At 37.0% G+C, this 20,655-nt stretch overlaps 1 long non-coding RNA gene and 1 gene segment (V, D, J or C); both read left to right on the forward strand.

Moving 5' to 3' along the window:
• The first annotated feature begins 1,549 nt into the window (after nucleotides 1–1,549).
• LOC124862948 lies at nucleotides 1,550–5,476 on the forward strand. The gene is made up of 4 exons (XR_007037032.1): nucleotides 1,550–1,640; nucleotides 3,538–3,807; nucleotides 4,060–4,086; nucleotides 4,189–5,476. It is a non-coding gene; the product is annotated as an uncharacterized LOC124862948 (long non-coding RNA).
• A 3,227-nt stretch (nucleotides 5,477–8,703) lies between these two features.
• LOC124863102 lies at nucleotides 8,704–9,148 on the forward strand. The segment is given in 2 exon segments: nucleotides 8,704–8,752; nucleotides 8,841–9,148. Coding segments are annotated over 2 exon segments (357 nt in total).
• The last annotated feature ends 11,507 nt before the right edge of the window (nucleotides 9,149–20,655 follow it).

The raw sequence follows: 20,655 nt of genomic DNA on the forward strand, positions 1-20,655 counted from the left end.
GACAGGATTATCTTAGTCCCTTTATATTGTATCTCCAACTCACACAACCAATGCCTTGTAAACAAATTATCTCACCCTAACTCAGTGTACTTCCACTGCTGCTTTGAATGAATGCTGTTATAATGATTATACTATTTATTATGGTAAATGGACTGAACTTGTATAGCGCTTTATCAAGTCCCCAGAGACCCCAGCACTACAATCAGTCATCTACCCATTCATACACACATTTACACACTGACAGTGGTGGACTACATTGTAGCCACAGCTGCCCTAGGCAGACTGACAGAAGTGAGGCTGCCATACACAGGGTCACCAAGCTCTCTGACCACCATCAGCAGGCACAGAGGGTGAAGTGTCTTGCCCAAGGACACAATGACTCAGACAGACAGAGCAGGGGTTTGAACCAGCAACCCACAGGTTACAGGACAAACCTCTACCACTGTCAATTGTTGCCCCTATTATTATTATAAATTATTATAATTAGTCAGTCAGTCATTTTCTACCACTTATTCCATAGTGGGTCACGGGGGAGCTGGTGCCTATCTCCAGCAGTCTATGGGCGAGAGGCAGGGTACACCCTGGACAGGTTGCCAGTCCATCGCAGGGCAACACACAAACAACCATGCACACACTCATTCATACACCTACGGTCAATTTAGAGTGACCAATTAACCTAACAGGCATGTCTTTGGACTGTGGGAGGAAGCCGGAGTACCCGGTGAGAACCCACGCATGCACAGGGAGAACATGCAAACTCCATGCAGAAAGACCCCAGGCCGGGAATCAAACCCAGGACCTTCTTGCTGCAAGGCAACAGTGCTACCAACTGTGCCACCGTGCAGCCCTATTATTATAATTATTATTATATATTACAAAAAACTAGGTTGTCAGCATTGAAGAAATTAAACAATCAAACAAATATATTTTATTTTTTTGTGTATTTTTCTTTTCTTGTTCTGAGGCATGAATAAAACATTAACATGCACAATCCTTTAGAAATGTATTAATAAAGTTTATATTTTAAGAACAAATAACCTATCGTAATAAGCCAAATACAAACTGCGTGCAAAATCATTGTCTGTCTTTGTTTTATTTGTTAGTTTTCTTTTATCTTCCCCTCAGGTGGTGGTGAAGGTTTTTGTATTGGGATTTGTCAAAGTGATATGAAGTATACGGATACGTGGAAGACACACAGATATATCCCAGTACAAAAACTCCATGACAAAGCCCAGAGAGTAATTCATTTTTATTATCGAAAAGAAAAGCTAAAATACAGTATGTATCATTGGAAAATGAAATAGGAACTGTTTGCCACAAATTTAATTAGCTGGTTGACGTTTATAAGCTGTTTTAAAATCATCTAAATTAACTGAGGGCAAATACCATCCAAGTCCGTTATAACTTTAAGACCTAATTAATAATCAGTACACCACCTTTTTATTCCAAACTGTATATATATCCAAGGAACATCAGACTTATAAGATTTTAATTTGTGGTTTTTCAAATTTTTGGAGTTTTAGTTTTTCTCTTTTTGTGCTGCTTCATGTTTTTGTTGAAGGAGTCAGTGAAGCTGTAGCACTGTGATGATTACGTTCTTGACTACTGGGGAGCTGGAACCAAAGTTACCGTTGAGCCTGGTAAGAATAATCAAAGTTATTTACATCAGTTTTTGTTTTATTTCAATGCTTTATGCATTAATAGTTATAGAGCAAAAATGATTAATGCCATGCAGTTTTCTTAATGACAATGGAAAAACTGAAATCTGAATCCTAGTAACAATATTATTGTCCAGAGTGCATATGAGGCATAATTGTATTTAACATTTTTATATTGTTATGAAACAGTTAATACTTCCCGTTGGCTTTATTGGTGAGGTCAAAAATACATTATTTTGTTATAAGGAATATAGAAAAACCAGCACAACTTTATTTGTTAGATAAATTATGTATAATTATAAATGTTCTCAGGTTCAACGCGGCTCAGTTAGTGGGCCTGAACTAAACGTCGGCTGTCTGGGTCCGAATTTCCACCTGAATTATGTCACAGGAGTTAACTTTAATACGATTGTCTTCAGTGGAGCAAAAATAAATCATAAATACGCTAAAATAGACTCGTTGCAGTACAAACTCTTTCCCAAATTCCCCTGAACTAGAACATCAAGACAAATGCTCGAAACTAGGATGAGAAACACCGAGTAGTCCAGAATCCACCCGAAGGGTTTGGCCGCATTCTTAGATCCAGTGGAAATAAACTCTGCGTTTTGATATCAGCTTTCACTGATGGAAATCCTGCATTAAGATGTTCAGGCTCTCCAAGACGGACTGCAATTCCACCGACTTGCAATTTGAACGGTTGGCAATGTCTCATTTTAAATCCACGATTTAAATCTACGACTATTTAAAGAAATTAATCTGAATTCTACTCGTGATTTTTTTAAAGCAACAACTAGACCTTTAACTTGAATTGTCAAATATTGAAACAAAGTCTTGGAGACAGATACATGTTTTATTAATATTATACTGATGTTGTTGTGGAAACATTTTAAAAGTCCAAGAAATATGATCTTCAATTTGCATTTTCTTGTAAAATTTATAAAACTGATTCAGGCGTAATACCGATTTCCGAAAAGACAGACTTGAGCGATTAAGAAAAAAAATTAAAAATTAAAATAGAAAAGTCATGACAAATACTATATGAACATTTGGATTTATTCTATGTCTTCATCTACATAATATTTACATTTGTTTCTGAAATTATCAGAGTAAATTTCCATCTATCCACTATATCCTATCAGTGTAGCCTGGCTGCTGCGTCTCTCCAGCGGTCATTGGGCGAGAGGCGGGGTACACCCTGGACAGGTCGCCACTCCATCACAGACACACGGGATAGATAGCCATACACACACACACACACACACACACACACACACACAATCAGAGTCAACATTTCTCTAAAAACAAAACGAGCACTAAAGTTTCTCAATCAAAAAACTAAGTAAACTGTTTCTTTCACGATCTACATTAATAACCCGATTAAATTTATATCCCGAGAAATATTCTTTATTTAATTTTTGATCACATTTGGAAAAACTTAAAGGAACACTTTTTCTGGGCTATTTGAAGTATATATATACAATAGAGGAGTTCTTAAAAAATGTACAGATATGCTGCTGATAACAAAAAACATCGCTAGAAAAGTTTCGATATTTTAAACGTAGTTCTGTGCGTCTTTAAAAACACAACTTCGATTAAAATAGAAGGAACCAAAACAATCAAGGCAAAAGCTGTTATTTTTCGGTTAAACCCCTTCTTGTTTTACCAGAAAGTTTGATTTGCGGCATAATATAACTTGTATTTCTCTGTATACTTTTACATATACATGAACTTTGATGATCTATAATGTCTAGATTGCTGATGGAACATTAGTTTTGTCCTCCATGTTTTTGGAGTAACTAAACACAATCTTTTAGTGATAAACTTCTTAAATTATCCTTCCTTAGATAATTCATTTCTAGTTTACTTTGTCTCTGTACAGAAGGTCCAGATGTGACTCCAACCCTCTACGTCCTGAATCCCCAGAAACCCGGCAACACCCTGAACAAAGCGGATCAGCTGAATTCAGATGTCTGTCTGGTCACAGATTTCCATCCGAAGGTGGATGACGTGGTTCCAAAGGTGACAGGTGGTCCGGTCAGTGTGACCACTGATGATGCTGTTTCCTCAAAGAATAACAAATACAATGCAGCATTGAGAAACAAAACCATCCACTCCTGTGGGATGAACGGGATGTTCAGTGATGAAGCAGGTACCAAACTCACAGAGGTCTGTCAAAGTTCAGATCAAACTGTTTAGAGAGCTTGAAACTGTCAGCTGGTGAAAAGTGTTTCTGTGACTAAATCATTTAATTTTAACAATAAATACAGCAATAAAGCTGAATATTTAAAGAGGGAACCAGACTGATGGTTTTCATCAGACATGTTTCCACAGACAGATCAGCAGGAACTTTCAGAGTTTCCATGATGTTTGTGTGACTGATGTGTTTTCTGTCTCCTAACAGATGATGCATGTGGGAACATTTATCCAGGTAAGTCTGAACACTTCCTGTCTCAGTTTGGTTCCCCCACTGATACCTGCAGTCAGCTGTTAGCGATCAGTTCAGTCTGAACTCTGTTTCTCTGCCGTCCAGAAAAAGCCAAGCTGAACTTCTACCTGCTGCTGATGAACGGAGTCCGAGTGGTGTTCACCAAAGCTCTGGCCTTCAGCACCATCCTCACCATCAGAGGCCTGATCTTCTAAACTTGAGCCTTCAAGGCCTCTGTACAGACCAATATAACACCTGTTGTATAATCTGTAGAGCAAATTATCTCCCAAGAAAATATTTATTCCATTCATCTTAACAATAAAGTGCAGGTCTTGTCAAGACAAACAGTAAGGGCAGGACATTGTAAAATCTGAAACATTTTATATAATCTGTTAGACTAATGGTAAACACAAAACACAACTAATGCAGAGAAAAGTGGAATATAAAAAAAAGAAAATCAAATGTGTTAAAAAATGTAAAGGTGTTACCTTTACAGTTTTTAAATAATTTTTCAAATATGAAATATATATATATTTGTATGTTTTAAAGTAAATCTATTACATAAATCACATCTGCAATAAAAAGAAATAAAAATAAAAACAACAAAATGAGCGAACCTCTTGAAAAAAGAAATAATCTATTACTTTCTTTAAACCTTCTTGTTTTTGTATTTTTTCTCTAGACTTTTTTTCTCATCCATATGATTCACAATGTATTATGTTGAAGGAACTGAAAATGCACCTGAATAAACATGTGTTTCAGACATATTGCATATTTTGAATCAGAGAAGTTGAATAAAATTCAAATAAATGAGAACATCAGCAGAAAATAATGATATTTATTTCAGGATGTAATCACAGAATGAAAGTGTTTGTCACACAATTGGGAAATGTGGGTCCATGTGCAAACAATATTTGAAATACATTTAGGAAAAAAGAAGACATTAATTTGTATGTGTTTGCTTCATTGTTCTGTAATGCAAATAAACAACAATCATGTATTATAGGTAACTTTCTTATATTTTGCTCATATTTAGTTAATTTGAATTGTTTAATATCTTGCATGGTTATTTTACAGCATGTTTCTGTTTGTTTGTTCATGTCTTTTGTGACTTCTGATGTTTTCTTTCCTTAATCTTTCAAACCTCTTCATTAAAAATAGTTTAACAACATTGTTCAGTTGATCAACCTGCACATCCCCACTCAGTTTATCTTAAGCACTAATTATATGTTTTACTAATAACCTTGGTGAATCAGAGAAACCTCTCAGTTTTTAGCACTGCAGTTTCATCAGTTGAAACCACATTTAAACAGGAAGTTGAAAACACAGCTGAAAATCGGACAGAAACCAAGCAGCAGCTCAGTTTCACATTAAAACATTCTGGTTAACCTCAGCTCTGCTTGTTTCTTCTTTTCATACAACCTGCATAATCTTTTCACATCTGTAGGCTTCAGTTTCCATGTAAATAAAATCTATTTCATTGTTCTGCAGCAATATATTTTTCCAAGCTTCTTAAAGGAGATATGTCCTTGTCAATGCCTTTTCATCTCCATGCGGATTTTCTCCAAAAGTTTATATCAGTGAGAATAAACAATGTATCCCAGAAGGCTGGTTGGAAGGTAACTAATCTGCAACTCAGAAACTTTCTTGGACAAACAACAGCACAGTACTCAGTGTTCTAATGGATCATGATCAACAGAAATGAACTAATCATTAGTTTCAAGCCCTGTTTTTACATAAAATATTAATTTTCCAGCCCACTGTGGCTTTAAATAAATAATTAATCAATATAAAGTTTTAGATTTTGATGACATGTCTGTGTTTTGGGAGGTGTTTGGGGGATGGAGATCTCTCATTAAATTAATAAAAACACAGGAGGAAACAAGACTGAATCCCACATCTGTATAAAATCACAGTCTTATCTACCCAAACCTAACATCTGTTTAACACAACACAGTGTTTCTTAAAGGATAGTTATTTGTAGAAATACATAAGGCAAGCAGAGATTTGAGATTTGCTTTATCAATTGTTTTTACAAGGATGTAAATGTTCTCAGTATTATCTATTTCTAACAGATAAGGAATTTAAACCTCTGTGAGGATCTTTGTGTTAAATCAAATTACTGCAAATGTTTATTGTCTTATTTTCTTATAGCTGTTATATACATTTTATATGTGTTCATGTTTAGTATCTTGTACAATAATTTTAACCTAAGGTCAGGTTTAGCCTTTTTGAAAACAGTGAAAGCTGCTAAACCTAGAATCTTTTTAACCTTTGGAACAATCGTGTTCTCTAAACATAAACATAAGGTACATTTTAAATGCAAATTTTATTATTTCTGAAAATAAATGTTTTATTCTTTACACTTGCATAGACCATTCTCCTGTCTCATGCCCTTATGCAGGCCCAGGGTGTCAGCCATTAATGTTTGTATCAGGCAGTTAAAGTAGAAGAAGTGAAACTCTTATAAGATCACCTTCAACACCAACATGCGGTCTGTAGCTCTGCTACTGCATGGTGTGAGTCGCAGTCAGGCTGTTACATCGCAGTAGGATCCCATATCAGTTTGTTTATTTGAATGCACTATTATACAGGTATAAAGCGTAACCAGCTGACATAACGTGTTTCTGACCATCAAATGTCAGGTCCCTTATTCTGCCAGCAGCTACTGGATGGTCTGGATCGGGATATAGGACGTACGATTCACTGAAGTTTACTGTCACCTTTGTTTTTTCCAGTAAAACTGTGACTCTGAATGTAATAAATATGAAGCCAAAAGACTCTGCTATATATTACTGTGTGAGAAACCATAATGACAAAATCAAGCAGTGGAGCTGTACAAAACCCACAGCCTGAATACTTGTCCTATGACTTATTAACCAGAGGAGGCGCTCTTAGACTATAAACAACCTCAAAGCAGTTGAGAGAACAGTACTTCATGAGTTTTTTCATGTGTCGTGAATATTTCAGCGGTAATGAATGGGCAATTCTAATACAAGCCTGGTGGTGAAAAGCTGTTGAAAGAAATGGGCAATAAATCATTCCTCATCGTTTTGTGAAATGTTGTTTGGTCAAAATGTTTTATTTGTTTAAAAAAAAAATGACCTTAAGTCAAATTCTCAGACAACGGTCTTTGAATGTTCAGTATGGAACATTTTTAAATTTCATTCTAATCATAAAGAAATATTTTGTCTCATACTCAGAAGAAAGCTGTCCATTATTGGTGTGAAAAACAACGAAGCTCCAAAGGTCAATTATAGATAGAAATGTAAAAAAATCATAGAAAGTTATCTCTGTGTAAATCTAATTAGAACCATTCGACGATTTTATTTAACCTACTCTTTTAGATTCAGATTTTAGAGATACTCAATTTGACAAAAACAGACCTATTTTTTGACTGCATTTAAAGTTTGTTAGAAAACAAAAATAGATACCACAGATGCTATATGGAGAGATATTTCTCTGATTGTACATCTGTCATCTTCAAATCCTAAATCCTAAATTAACATCTTCTGTTTCAAAATTCTTTACTTGATACTTATATCATGCCCTGACAGTTGGTTGGAGTTTAGAGAATATTTCCGTCTGTCTGTAGAAAAAGATGACAGTCGTCTTATAGTTTGTGTGAGTTCAGTTAAACTGATGTGTTTCTTTCATTACACCACCAAATGAGAATCAAAAGGCATATATTAGCTTAAACATGTGTAATACTCTATAAGTAGCAAAACAAATTACCCAAATAAATAAATACAATCCTCTTAACAACAGTGATTGTTATAAATACTAAAGTCACAATAATTGCTCTTAGTTTATTTTTGTTGGTTTTTGTAGTCTAAATATATAATTTTACTGTTAGTAGGACCATCAGGGTGAAAGGTTATGTTTCTGTTTCTTATAGGTGGAGTGATATCAACCTGCAGCAGCCTCCCTCTGAGGTAAAAAGACCAGGAGAAAGTGTGAGGATTTTATGTGTTACATCAGGTTACAAGAGGACAGATTATTACTTGAACTGGATAAGACAGAAACCTGGGAAAGAAAGGTCTTGAGTGGATTGGGTGGATAGTGTGATTATTCACCCAATCCAGAGTATACAGCTGTTACTACCCATGTCAGCTCCTTTCAGGGCATCTTCAGCTTCCCTCAAGATGTTTCCATCAGCACTCAGTTCCTGCAGATCACAAGTCTCACCATAGAGGACTCTGCTGTTTACTTCTGTGCACAAGAGCCTCAGTGATTTAAATTATAAAACCTTCAATTAACTGAGTTCATAAAAAGCACAGAACAACACAGATTAGTGAATAAATGTGTATCAAAATAATAAAAAGTAATGAATATGCTTTTATATGTGTCCAGTATTGAAAATTAAGCTTTAACCATGACATTCTTTTGATACTTATGTCTTGCCTTTAATTGTAATCAACATAACAATTTTTGCGGTAAAATGATAACTTAAAAAAAAAAACATCAATCTTATAAATACTTTGGTCATTAAGTTTCACCAAATTGGAGATGAAAGTCAATTCTTCTTGTTTCTTTCACAGTGAGGAGGAGTTTATGCAAACCCAGATGTCCTCTACTTATACTTATGGCAGATTAGATCCTGACTGAACAGACTGAAGAATGAAGGGTTACGGGACAGGGCTGCTACTTCTAGCTATCTGCTGGGCAGGTGGAGATAATGACTGATTATTGTTCCTTTATGCTATCATAGCCATGTTTCTCACTCTTAAAGAAAGTCATTTTTATTATGTTTGCAGGTGTTGATAGTCAGACTCTGACACAGTCTGAATCAGCGGTGAAAAAACCAGGAGAATCCCACAAACTGACCTGTACAACTTCTGGGCTTTCATTCAGCAGCTATTGGATGGGCTGGATCAGACAGTCTCCTGGAAAAGGACTGGAGTGGATTGCTACTGAAGCTCAGGGCCGTCAGTACTACTCTCAGTCAGTCCAGGGCAGGTTTATTGTCTCCAGAGACGATGGCAGAGAGCAGCTGTTTCTGCAGATGAACAGCCTGAAGACTGAAGATTCTGCTGTTTATTATTGTGCTAGAGACCCACAGTGACTGAAGTTGGTTCAGCAGCTGCACAAAAGCCTAATGAACAACTGTGTTATGATGAAGAGCAGCTGCTACTTAGGGAAAGTAATAAAAATAATATTAATAATTTACCTTTGTTCGTATTTATGTTGGTATTATGTTCATGTTTGTGTATTAAAACCCAAAGTTTTTTTCCTACACATTTTCTTGTGATCAGTTTCCCCACTGAGAGTGTTATAATGTGTTGTCATTTAATCCTTATAAAGTTACCAATACATCAGTAATTTTATGTCCCTTGTGAAAGCATACATTTCAATGGCCATAATATCACTTTGCGTGGGAGATAATTTACATGGAGACATGTCTATAAATTATTCTGGAAGGACCAACTCAGACACTTTTTGCTTCTTTTTAATTAGCATTTGCAATAAATATATAAATAAGGGTATATTTTCACACTCACAAGCATAATGTTTAAGAGTTTCTATTTTCTGATGCTCAACATTAACTTAATAATTGTATTTTTGATGGTTTTACTGTTATTTAGCTGTTATTCAGCACACATTTCTTTCCCAATCAAATACAACTTATTATTAATTGTTTCTCTCTGTATTTATGGATATAAACACATTGTGCATGCTAATAAATTTAAATAGCCCTTGCTGCTCAAAGAAGCAGAAATTGGTTGCTTTTTGTGTTATGCTGTCTCCTAATGTTTACACTAGAAATATTAAGCACAATCTGTAGCTCTGCATTGATATTAATAGGGGCTGGCAGAACATAATGCAGACACTTGCATTTTTCAAAGTAAATAAAGGTTTTACATATGCAGATATATGTTTATGCATTATCAATCAGCAGTTCTTTGTTTACTTAATGTGTTTTATTCTAGATGTTAGCTCTATAACTGTACTGCCTGAAGAAACATCTGACCGTTTTAATTGGGCAGCTGGAGAGAATGAGTTGTGACTGTAGAAGATTCATCAATAAACAAGTCCAAAGGTAACTTACACAGTTTTAGTAACACAGTGACTCTGAGTGGACAGAATATGCAGACTAAAGATGCTACTGTGTGTTACTGTGCCAGATTCCAACTGTGTCAAAGATCAGTGGCAAACCTGAACAAAAACTCTTCTGAAACACGTCTGAGGAGGCCACCGGAGGGGTAGCCCTGAGGCCAGGGTTACCAAGAAATAAACAGTTCTCCTGGCTGCTCACTGTAATTTACAAGTCCTTCTCAAAATATTAGCATATTGTGATAAAGTTCATTATTTTCCATAATGTCATGATGAAAATGTAACATTCATATATTTTAGATTCATTGCACACTAACTTGAAATATTCAGGTCTTTTATTGTCTTAATATGGATGATTTTGGCATACAGCTCATGAAAACCCCAAATTCCTATCTCACAAAATTAGCATATTTCATCCGACCAATAAAGAAAAGTGTTTAATACAAAAAACGTCAACCTTCAAATAATCATGTACAGTTATGCACTCAATACTGGTCGGGAATCCTTTGCAGAAATGACGCTTCAATGCGCGTGGCATGGAGGCAATAAGCCTGTGGCACTGCTGAGGTCTTATGGAGCACAGGATGCTTCGATAGCGGCCCTTTAGCTCATCAGAGTGTTGGGTCTTGAGTCTCTCAACGTTCTCTTCACAATATCCACAGATTCTCTATGGGGTTCAGGTCAGGAGAGCTGGCAGGCCAATTGAGCACAGTGATACCATGGTCAGTAAACCATTTACCAGTGGTTTTGGTACTGTGAGCAGGTTCCAGGTCGTGCTGAAAAATGATATCTTCATCTCCATAAAGCTTTTCAGCAGATGGAAGCATGAAGTGCTCCACAATCTCCTGATAGCTAGCTGCATTGACCCTGCCCTTGATAAAACACAGTGGACCAACACCAGCAGCTGACACGGCACCCCAGACCATCACTGACTATGGGTACTTGACACTGGACTTCTGGCATTTTGGCATTTCCTTCTCCCCAGTTTTCCTCCAGACTCTGGCACCTTGATTTCCGAATGACATGAAGAATTTGCTTTCATCCGAAAAAGTACTTTGGACCACTGAGCAACAGTCCAGTGCTGCTTCTCTGTAGCCCAGGTCTGGCGCTTCTGCCGCTGTTTCTGGTTCAAAAGTGGCTTGACCTGGGGAATCCGGCACCTGTAGCCCATTTCCTGCACACGCCTGTGCACGGTGGCTTTGGATGTTTCTACTCCAGACTCAGTCCACTGCTTCCGCAGGTCCCCCAAGGTCTGGAATCGGCCCTTCTCCACAATCTTCCTCAGGGTCCGGTCACCTCTTCTCGTTGTGCAGCGTTTTCTGCCACACTTTTTCCTTCCCACAGACTTCCCACTGAGGTGCCTTGATACAGCACTCTGGGAACAGCCTTCGTTCAGGAAATTTCTTTCTGTGTCTTACCCCTCTTGCTTGAGGGTGTCAATAGTGGACCTCTGGACAGCAGTCAGGTCGCAGTCTTACCCATGATTGGGGTTTTGAGTTGATGAACCAGGCTGGGAGTTTTTTAAAGGCCTCAAGAATCTTTTGCGGGTGTTTAGAGTTAACTCGTTGATTCAGATGATTAGGTTCATAGCTCGTTTAGAGACCCTTTAATGATATGCTAATTTTGTGAGATAGGAATTTTGGTTTTCATGAGCTGTATGCCAAATCATCCGTATTAAGACAAATAAAGACCTGAATATTTCAGTTAGTGTGCAATGAATCTAAAATATATGAATGTTACATTTTCATCATTACATTATGGAAAATAATTAACTTTATCACAATATGCTAATATTTTGAGAAGGACCTGTAAAAATGCCATTTATTTGCAACTTATATAACTGTTTTAGTGACTTATAAAGTGTTTTCTTCAGAGGTTTTTTTCTTAATTTTACACATTTTTAACACATTGAATTACACAATATTTATACCTAGCAACAGCAATAACTACTACTCCACCCCATATTTTTCTCTAAAACCTGATTTGAATGTGGCATCTAGATGCTAAATGTTCATAAGTTGGTCTCACTAACTTGCACACACACACACACCACACAAACACACACACACACACACACACCCACACACACACACACACCCACACACAAACAAACACACGCTGAGAATACAAGCCTTAACAAGATGGTTTCCTTTATTTATTAAAGTAGTTTTACATTAAAATCAGGTGTAAACATTAGAAAAAAAAAAATGGGTTTAAACCTTTTAGGTGAGAACCTGCTTCCAGATCACAGTTTTTCACAGAGTAAATATAGAAGCAGCAGACCACCAGGTCTGAAACGACTATAATCAAATATGTGTTTGATTTCAACAAATTAGAATGTTCAACTCTGCTTTTGTTCAGTTTTCTTCTCCCAAGGAATCGGGTTTAATTATTTTTTTAACCTGTAATATTAGAGGGAGGGTTTATGCAAACTCGTCTTCTCTTAAAAGCAAACCATCAGCAAGTTCTCATTCAGTTTATGGCTGAATGAAGAAAAACAAAATATTTTCACCTTTTTTTATTACCATCATACAACAATAAGTTTTTTGTCATAGGATGGAGAAAACAGCCATTTGGAGTTTTCTTTTTGTAGTCTTTATTCACAGTGAGATTTTCAGTTCATTATTTTGATATTTATCTAATGATTTTTAATTTAGGCAAATAATGAACCCAAGATGTGTTCTTACAGGAGTCTGGAGTGAGATCAAACTGGATCAGTCAGCCTCTGTGGTGAAGAGACCTGGAGAGACAGTAAAGATGTCTTGTGTCATCTCTGGTTACAGCATGACAGAAAATGATATCAGCTGGATTAGACAGAGAGCAGGGAGAGCTCTGGAGTGGATTGGGTATATGAGCACCGGTAACAACAATCCCAGATATGCCAGCTCCTTTCAAAATCGATTCACTATGACTGAAAATGTCCCCAGCAGCACCCAGTTCCTCGAGATCAGCAGCCTGACAGCAGAAGATTCTGCTGTTTACTTCTGTGCTCGAGAAACACAGTGACTGAAAGCAGTGGAGCAGCTGCACAAAAACCTCAACAACAATGTGAAGTCATGGTCAGGGACATCTGGGTGTGGTGGCTAAATAAATCTCATGTTTATGGATTAATTTATTATTTATATATTTTTTTGATGATGATGAACAGTTAATGAGAACATTTCACTCACAATTAGTTTGAACACTGTATTTATTAAAGCGAAAATAGAAACCGGGAAGAATTTAATTGTGTCTTATTAGACAAACTATATTTGCAGAGTTTGTATATTTGTTGTTTTTTTTTTTTTTTTGTTGATTCAGCCAAATAACTTCAAAGAAGGTGTGTCTTTCAGGGAGGCATCTGGTGACAAGTCTTGTAAAATTTTAAACTGTATCTTTGCCAAGTAAAGACACAGAGGTATGTCTTTAGTTCAGTTTTCTTTTATGTGTAAATAATTCAATGGTTAAGTCGATTAGGAAAGGTTTTCCTCTGTAAATACTCATGTACTGGACATAAAATGTCTGGACAGATTAAGTCTTTTTTTTTTATTTAGAAGACCAGTAAAGTCTATGCTTCTACTTAAGACACAGTCTGCCCTATTGAAATCAAATAAATACAAACAACTAAAAACTCATAGATTTAAGGAATCTTGTGAATTTTAAAATTCAGTCGTTGCCTTTCCTGAGCTGGCTTTCCTGAGCTGCCTTACTGTGAGCTGGCTTTCCTGAGCTGGCCTACCTGAAGCGGGCTTACCTGAGCTGGCTTACCTGAGCGGGCTTACCTGAGCTGCCTTACCTGAGCTGGCTTATACGCTGAGCTGCTTACCTGAGCTGGCCATTACCATGAGCGGCTTACCTGCAGCCTGGCTTTCCTGAGCTGGCTTTCCTGAGCTGCCTTACCTGAGCTGCCTTACCTGAGCTGCCTTACCTGAGCTGCCTTACCTGAGCTGCCTTACCTGAGCTGGGTTACCTGAGCTGCCTTTCCTGAGCTGCCTTACCTGAGCTGCCTTTCCTGAGCTGCCTTTCCTGAGCTGCCTTTCCTGAGCTGGCTTTCCAGAGCTGCCTTACCTGAGCAGCCTTACCTGAGCTGCCTTACCTGAGCTGCCTTACCTGAGCTGCCTTACCTGAGCTGCCTTTCCTGAGCTGCCTTACCTGAGCTGGCTTACCTGAGCTGGCTTTCCTGAGCTGCCTTTCCTGAGCTGCCTTACCTGAGCAGCCTTACCTGAGCTGCCTTACCTGAGCTGCCTTACCTGAGCTGCCTTACCTGAGCTGCCTTTCCTGAGCTGCCTTTCCTGAGCTGCCTTACCTGAGCTGGCTTACCTGAGCTGGCTTACCTGAGCTGGCTTACCTGAGCTGCCTTACCTGAGCTGGCTTACCTGAGCTGGCTTACCTGAGCTGGCTTACCTGAGCTGGCTTTCCTGAGCTGGCTTTCCTGAGCTGCCTTACCTGAGCTGCCTTACCTGAGCTGCCTTACCTGAGCTGCCTTACCTGAGCTGCCTTACCTGAGCTGGCTTACCTGAGCTGGCTTTCCTGAGCTGGCTTTCCTGAGCTGCCTTACCTGAGCTGCCTTACCTGAGCTGCCTTACCTGAGCTGCCTTACCTGAGCTGGCTTACCTGAGCTGCCTTTCCTGAGCTGCCTTACCTGAGCTGCCTTTCCTGAGCTGCCTTTCCTGAGCTGCCTTTCCTGAGCTGGCTTTCCAGAGCTGCCTTACCTGAGCAGCCTTACCTGAGCTGCCTTACCTGAGCTGCCTTACCTGAGCTGCCTTACCTGAGCTGCCTTACCTGAGCTGCCTTACCTGAGCTGCCTTTCCTGAGCTGGCTTACTTGGAGGTCACATTAAATGCTACAGTAGATGAGTCTAAAGGTGACACTGCAACATAATTTACCCAAACCAGAATAAATTAATAATCTATAGAAACACAAACCAGTTTGAGGGGATAATGTCTGCAATTGTAAAACAGCTTTTTGAGAAATAAATCGTTGATGTTAAATAAACAAGCAACCTTGAATAACAAATAACATTTAATGACAGCCTTAATTATGCTAGTGGTTATGTTTTATCCTCCCCTCTAATGGTGGTGTAGGTTTTTGTAAAAGAGTCTGTCACAGTGTTATGCGGGGCACAACGTTACACACCACAGCACAAAAACCTCAGCGCAAATATATAAGAGAAAAAATACATTAATGTGTCGTAGAAATCATATTGAATATATGATTATTATTAGTTCCTTGTTTTCTTGACTAGTTATAGCAAGCTGTCTTTTTTTGAATTATAAAATCTGCTGTTTTAAACTTTATTGATACAAGATATTATTCAAGCTCATTTTTGTTTAAGACCTGATTAAGAACTATACAAAATGGATTTTCAATACAATATCAAAAATATGGCACACTAATTAGAATTGCAAGAGGTAATTTGAGTTTCCTACATTTTATGTTTTTTTTGCCTGTTTTGCTTTTCCTGTTTTTCTGATGCTTCATGTTTTTGTTCAGGCAGTCAGTGAAGGTGTAGCACTGTGATTAGGGTTTGACTACTGGGGAGATGGAACTACAGTTACTGTTGAGCCAGGTAAAATAATTTAATCACATTCATTACAATTAGTTTTTTATTTGGATTTGTTCATTATAATGTTTCTGTGGGGTTTATTTATGACATCTCACTCATAATTTACATAAAACTGCAGCCTGAATACTTGGATGATAATTTATAAAACAATATTAACTTTAATTGTTGTATTACCATAATGTTCTGCAAGACCTTCTCAGAGCTTGTTGTTAATAGAAATCTCCTCTGAATAATTGTTTTTTATAAAGGTTTGAAGAAAGCATCGATTGATAGAGATTAATATACGGACAACATAAAAATAACTTGTTTAGCGATATTTGTTGAACAGTTGTAATTACCAAAAGACAAAATAGGAAAATGTCTCATCAAACATTATTATTTTAAACATCGTTGTTTTAATTATTATAAAATCCACATGAATTCATTCAGTGCCAGTCTTACAGTGTTGCTTAAATCAATAAAAACAGCCATAAGAGCAAAGGGTCCAAAACGTTCTCAAATTCAAATTATAAAAAAATAATTACGACATTTTGTACAGAAATCAGACTTTAAACGAGTCCAAAAATTAGATGCGTAATTTGCGCGAAACAAAACAAACAAAACAAAAAAAAAAAAAATACAGCATTATTTTGTCAGTAATAATAATAATAAAAAAGTTTCAACAATATGCTACCTTCTGTGGTTGCATTATGAAGGTTTTAAAATGAGGCATTTTGCGACTCTAGAAGTAGGGCAAACATTTTAAATTGTGCTCATGAACCGGAGCTGACTTCAGCAGCCACACAAAACCCTCGTTAAAAAACGTATTTCCAGGATCTACTTTGACTGAAAGGACGGCGACCTCTCCGTGTTAAAATCTCGGATGAAGTTTCTTCAAATGTTTTTGTAGCCGACCTCCTATATTACTGGATTATATGATTCCCACCATACTGGAGCGCATGGAAAAACACATTCAGGATCCGGAATCGTTCCCTTCTTAACTCCCTGGTCCGAACTGCAGATAGGTGGGCTGCATTCTTAGACCCACAGAAATGAATCTCAACCAGCTCTCAGCAGAAAGAAGTTCAAGCTCTCCGTAACATTCAGCCAGGCGGAGAAAGATACACGGTGAAGAAAATTTATAATTACAATCAGACAATTTATTAATTACATTGGTTAAATGTTTACATAAAAAAGATGTATAAAATGAGACGAGAATAGAAAATAAAAGAAAACTAAAGAAGTAGAGGGATTTTAAACAAGTATTCAAGGGTAGCTAAATCTGTATATTATATCTGACTGCACGTTTCTCATTTGATGAGCATTGACATAAAACATGTTAAAGTACCAGAAAAAACGTAGAAACACAGTTTGTTCCAAATCAGTAAATTTGATGCTGTGCCGTAAAACAAAAAAAAACAAAAAAAATGTGAAGCCTAAATTTTCCTTTAAAATTGCAGAAACAATGTGTGAAATAGCTCAAAATTGGCGGAATCATCCTTAATTCTTCTTGATGACAAATATTTAGAGAAAATGACCATGTTTCAAAAAATGTCACATAAAAAATTCTGTATATCCCTTTTTCTGCAAACATATCATCTGAACACAAAACCGTTTTGTATTGAGATACAAAATGAATATTATTCTTCCTTCAAGAACTTAACAGTGAGAACCAAAATCACATTCTGTGAAATATTCTATAAATTTGAAAAATCCCCTGCTCCCCCCCAAAAAAAATATATATATATGACAATGAATCGGTCTTTAATTTTAAACTGGTATCTGGTTCTCTTTGTTCCATACAGAGGGTTCCTCTGTGGCTCCCTCCCTGTCCGTCCTGAGTCCCCTGCAGAGTCCTGGCTACCCCCTGAAGACAGCAGACGAGCTCGGTCCAAATGTCTGTCTGGTCATAGATTTCCGTCCGAAGGGGGACGACGTGGTTCTGAATGTGAAAGGTGGTCCGGTCAACGTGAGCACTGATGATGCTGTTCTGTCAAAGAACAACACCTACTACTTTGCTACATTCATGAACGAAACCATCTACTCCTGCGGGATGAACGGGATGATCGGCAACAATGAAGCTGGTAACAAACTGACACAGTTCTGATTTTGAAACTGTCATCTGCAGAAAAAGTTTGATGAAAAATGTGATTAAATCACATCATTCTATCACTAAACTTATTTATAAAGCTGATTTTTTTAAGGAAGAAACCAGGCGATGGTTTTCATCAAACATTTTTTCAAAAACTTTCAGAGTTTCCATGATGTTTGTGTGACTGATGTGTTTTCTGTCTCCTAACAGATGATGCATGTGGGAACATTTATCCAGGTAAGTCTGAACACTTCCTGTCTCAGTTTGGGTCCACCACTGATCCCTGCAGTCAGCTGTTAGCGATCAGTTCAGTCTGAACTCTGTTTCTCTGCCGTCCAGAAAAAGCCAAGCTGAACTTCTACCTGCTGCTGATGAACGGAGTCCGAGTGGTGTTCACCAAAGCTCTGGCCTTCAGCACCGTCCTCACCATCAGAGGCCTGATCTTCTGACACTGAGCCTTAAAGGCCACGTTACAGGCAGTCAGCAAATTCTTTCTATTTTTATTATAAGAAAAAGCACCAATCATTTTAGAAAATATTAACAAGAAGGAAACTAACTTTATAGACTAAAACATTTGCTGTGAGCTATTTGTCTTTTATTTGTCTCTCATTGTCGACCAATGGTCAAAATAAAACATGAAATAAAACTAAACCATAGAGAATCAAAATCCACATACTGAATAGAAACACAGTAATATTATAATTTTACTTAATTTTACAAATTCCTAGTTGATGAGGCGAAATCACTTAAAACAAAAAAAGAAAAATGTCAAAACCAATAGTAATACATTGTTCTTCTTCTCTTTTTTGGATTCAGAAAGTGCATCACTGTTTTGATAATTGAGGTCAGTAATATAAAAATGAATTACTAAAAAAAAGTAATTATTAATTGTAGGTTCATGTTCTTACATTTTGCTACGGTGTGTGTTAGATAAAATATTGTTCATGTTGGAGGGAAAATGTTCTTTAGAGCTTCTTCAATTTATTTTAAGTTTTATTTTCTATAAATTAAATATCAAAACAGTGTGTGTTACATATCTCTGTTTTATTTGAACAAACTTGTTCTTTCCTTAATCCTTTAAACCTCTTTACCTTTCTCATTTAACGTCTGTTGGAAGGCTTTTTCAGTCAACTATAGTTGCATAACCCCTACATCTAGCCCCCTATTCAGGGTATTTCCAGTAATAACTAAATGTGTCAATAATAAACTTGATGATGCAGAAACTTCACTGAAAGATAAACGTTATTGCAGCAGTTTCATCTGTTAAACCCACACATCAACAGGAAGCTGACAGAAACCAAGCAGCAGCTCAGTTTCACATGAACAGAAAATAGTTGTTAGCTTCAGCTCTGCTTGTTTTTTCTTACCACACAATGTACATAATCTTTTCACATCTGTTGACTTCAGTCACAGCAGGTTTCCACAGCAGCACCTGTATGCAGTAATCTCTGATTTAGGGCTACTTAAAAAAACAGCTACATCCTCCATTAAGTGTTGTTGCTGTCTTCTGCTGCAGGTTTGCTGTATTTTGTCTCAGAACCAAATTAAAATGTGTTTAAGAAGACTGGTTCTATTGCTTTTTCTTTAGCTTTTTGAAATCTTAAAAAACAAGTGTCACTTTGAAAGATGCAGCAATAAAATAAAATTTGGGGCAGAATAATACTCTTGTACCATACTACAGAAAATAATATGAGGCACCGAAGCTGATTTCCATAAAATATATTAACAATTTGATTGTTTTGTATTAAGGATGTCTCCTATTAGATACTTTTTTTAATTTGGTGGTAAAGACTGCATAGCAGTAAAAGTAGTGTCTAGCAGTAGTGTCTCCCCTATGCATGTGTGTGTGTAGCCCTGTGATGGGCTGACAACCTGTCCAGGGTGTACCCAACCTCTTACTCAATGAACGCAGGAGACCACCATTTGCATTATTTATTGAATTGCAATTATTAGCAGAGCCTTGCAAAAATACTATAGTAATTCAGATTCATCCAAAGAAAGTAAAAGTTTGAATTTACATGCTTTAATCTTTTAGAGGTATTTCAAACCTTTTCCAGTTCATTTTGTTTTCTTGCATAAAAATGTTAATGATGAATAAGTGTTCTGTATGTGCTCTGTTAGTACAAACATAATCTTTTGATGATAAAATATTTTATTAAAAACCTGCATATTAGGTAATTTGAAATAAAACTTTTAATATCTTTAAATTGGCTGAAAATGATCGAAGGAAGACCAGAGAGCATACAGGAATATAGTAAAGAATGTCAGCAGGAGAAATCAAATTAAAAGTATTCTTTCTTCCTCTAATAATAACAGAAAGAAATATGCCAGTTTTATACATTCATTTAGAGAAACCTATAGCAGTTTCCTATTAATACATCATATGTGATGTGATTAGATAGCCAATTTTGATAGGCTAGCCTATCATTATGCAAATGAAACATTTTGCTCCATAGGCTTGATCTTATGCTTTCAGCCAAAGATGAACAGATGTTTTCATCAGATCATCTTCAACACCAACATGTTCCTTCAGGCTCTACTGCTGCTGAGACAATACAGCATGATTGCATCGCACTGATGGTATACTGTCGGTAACAGGTTAGTTTTAATTGTTTCGTCCACAGATGTGAAATGTGAACAGCTAACACAACCAGCCTCTATGACTGTGCAGCCAGGTCAGTGTCTGACCATCAGCTGTCAGGTCTCTTATTCTGTCAGCAGCTACTGGACACACTGGATCAGACAGCCGGCTGGAAAAGGATCGGTTACACATGCACCAAATGCCGCCCAATCTACAAAGAATCTTTAAAGAACAAGTTCAGTTTTACAGTGCAATCTTCCAGTAACACTGTGACTCTGTATAGACAGAATCTACAGCCTGAAGACTCTGATGTGTATTACT

This window comes from Girardinichthys multiradiatus, chromosome X (genome assembly GCF_021462225.1).
Source record: "Girardinichthys multiradiatus isolate DD_20200921_A chromosome X, DD_fGirMul_XY1, whole genome shotgun sequence".
Lineage (NCBI taxonomy): Eukaryota > Metazoa > Chordata > Actinopteri > Cyprinodontiformes > Goodeidae > Girardinichthys > Girardinichthys multiradiatus.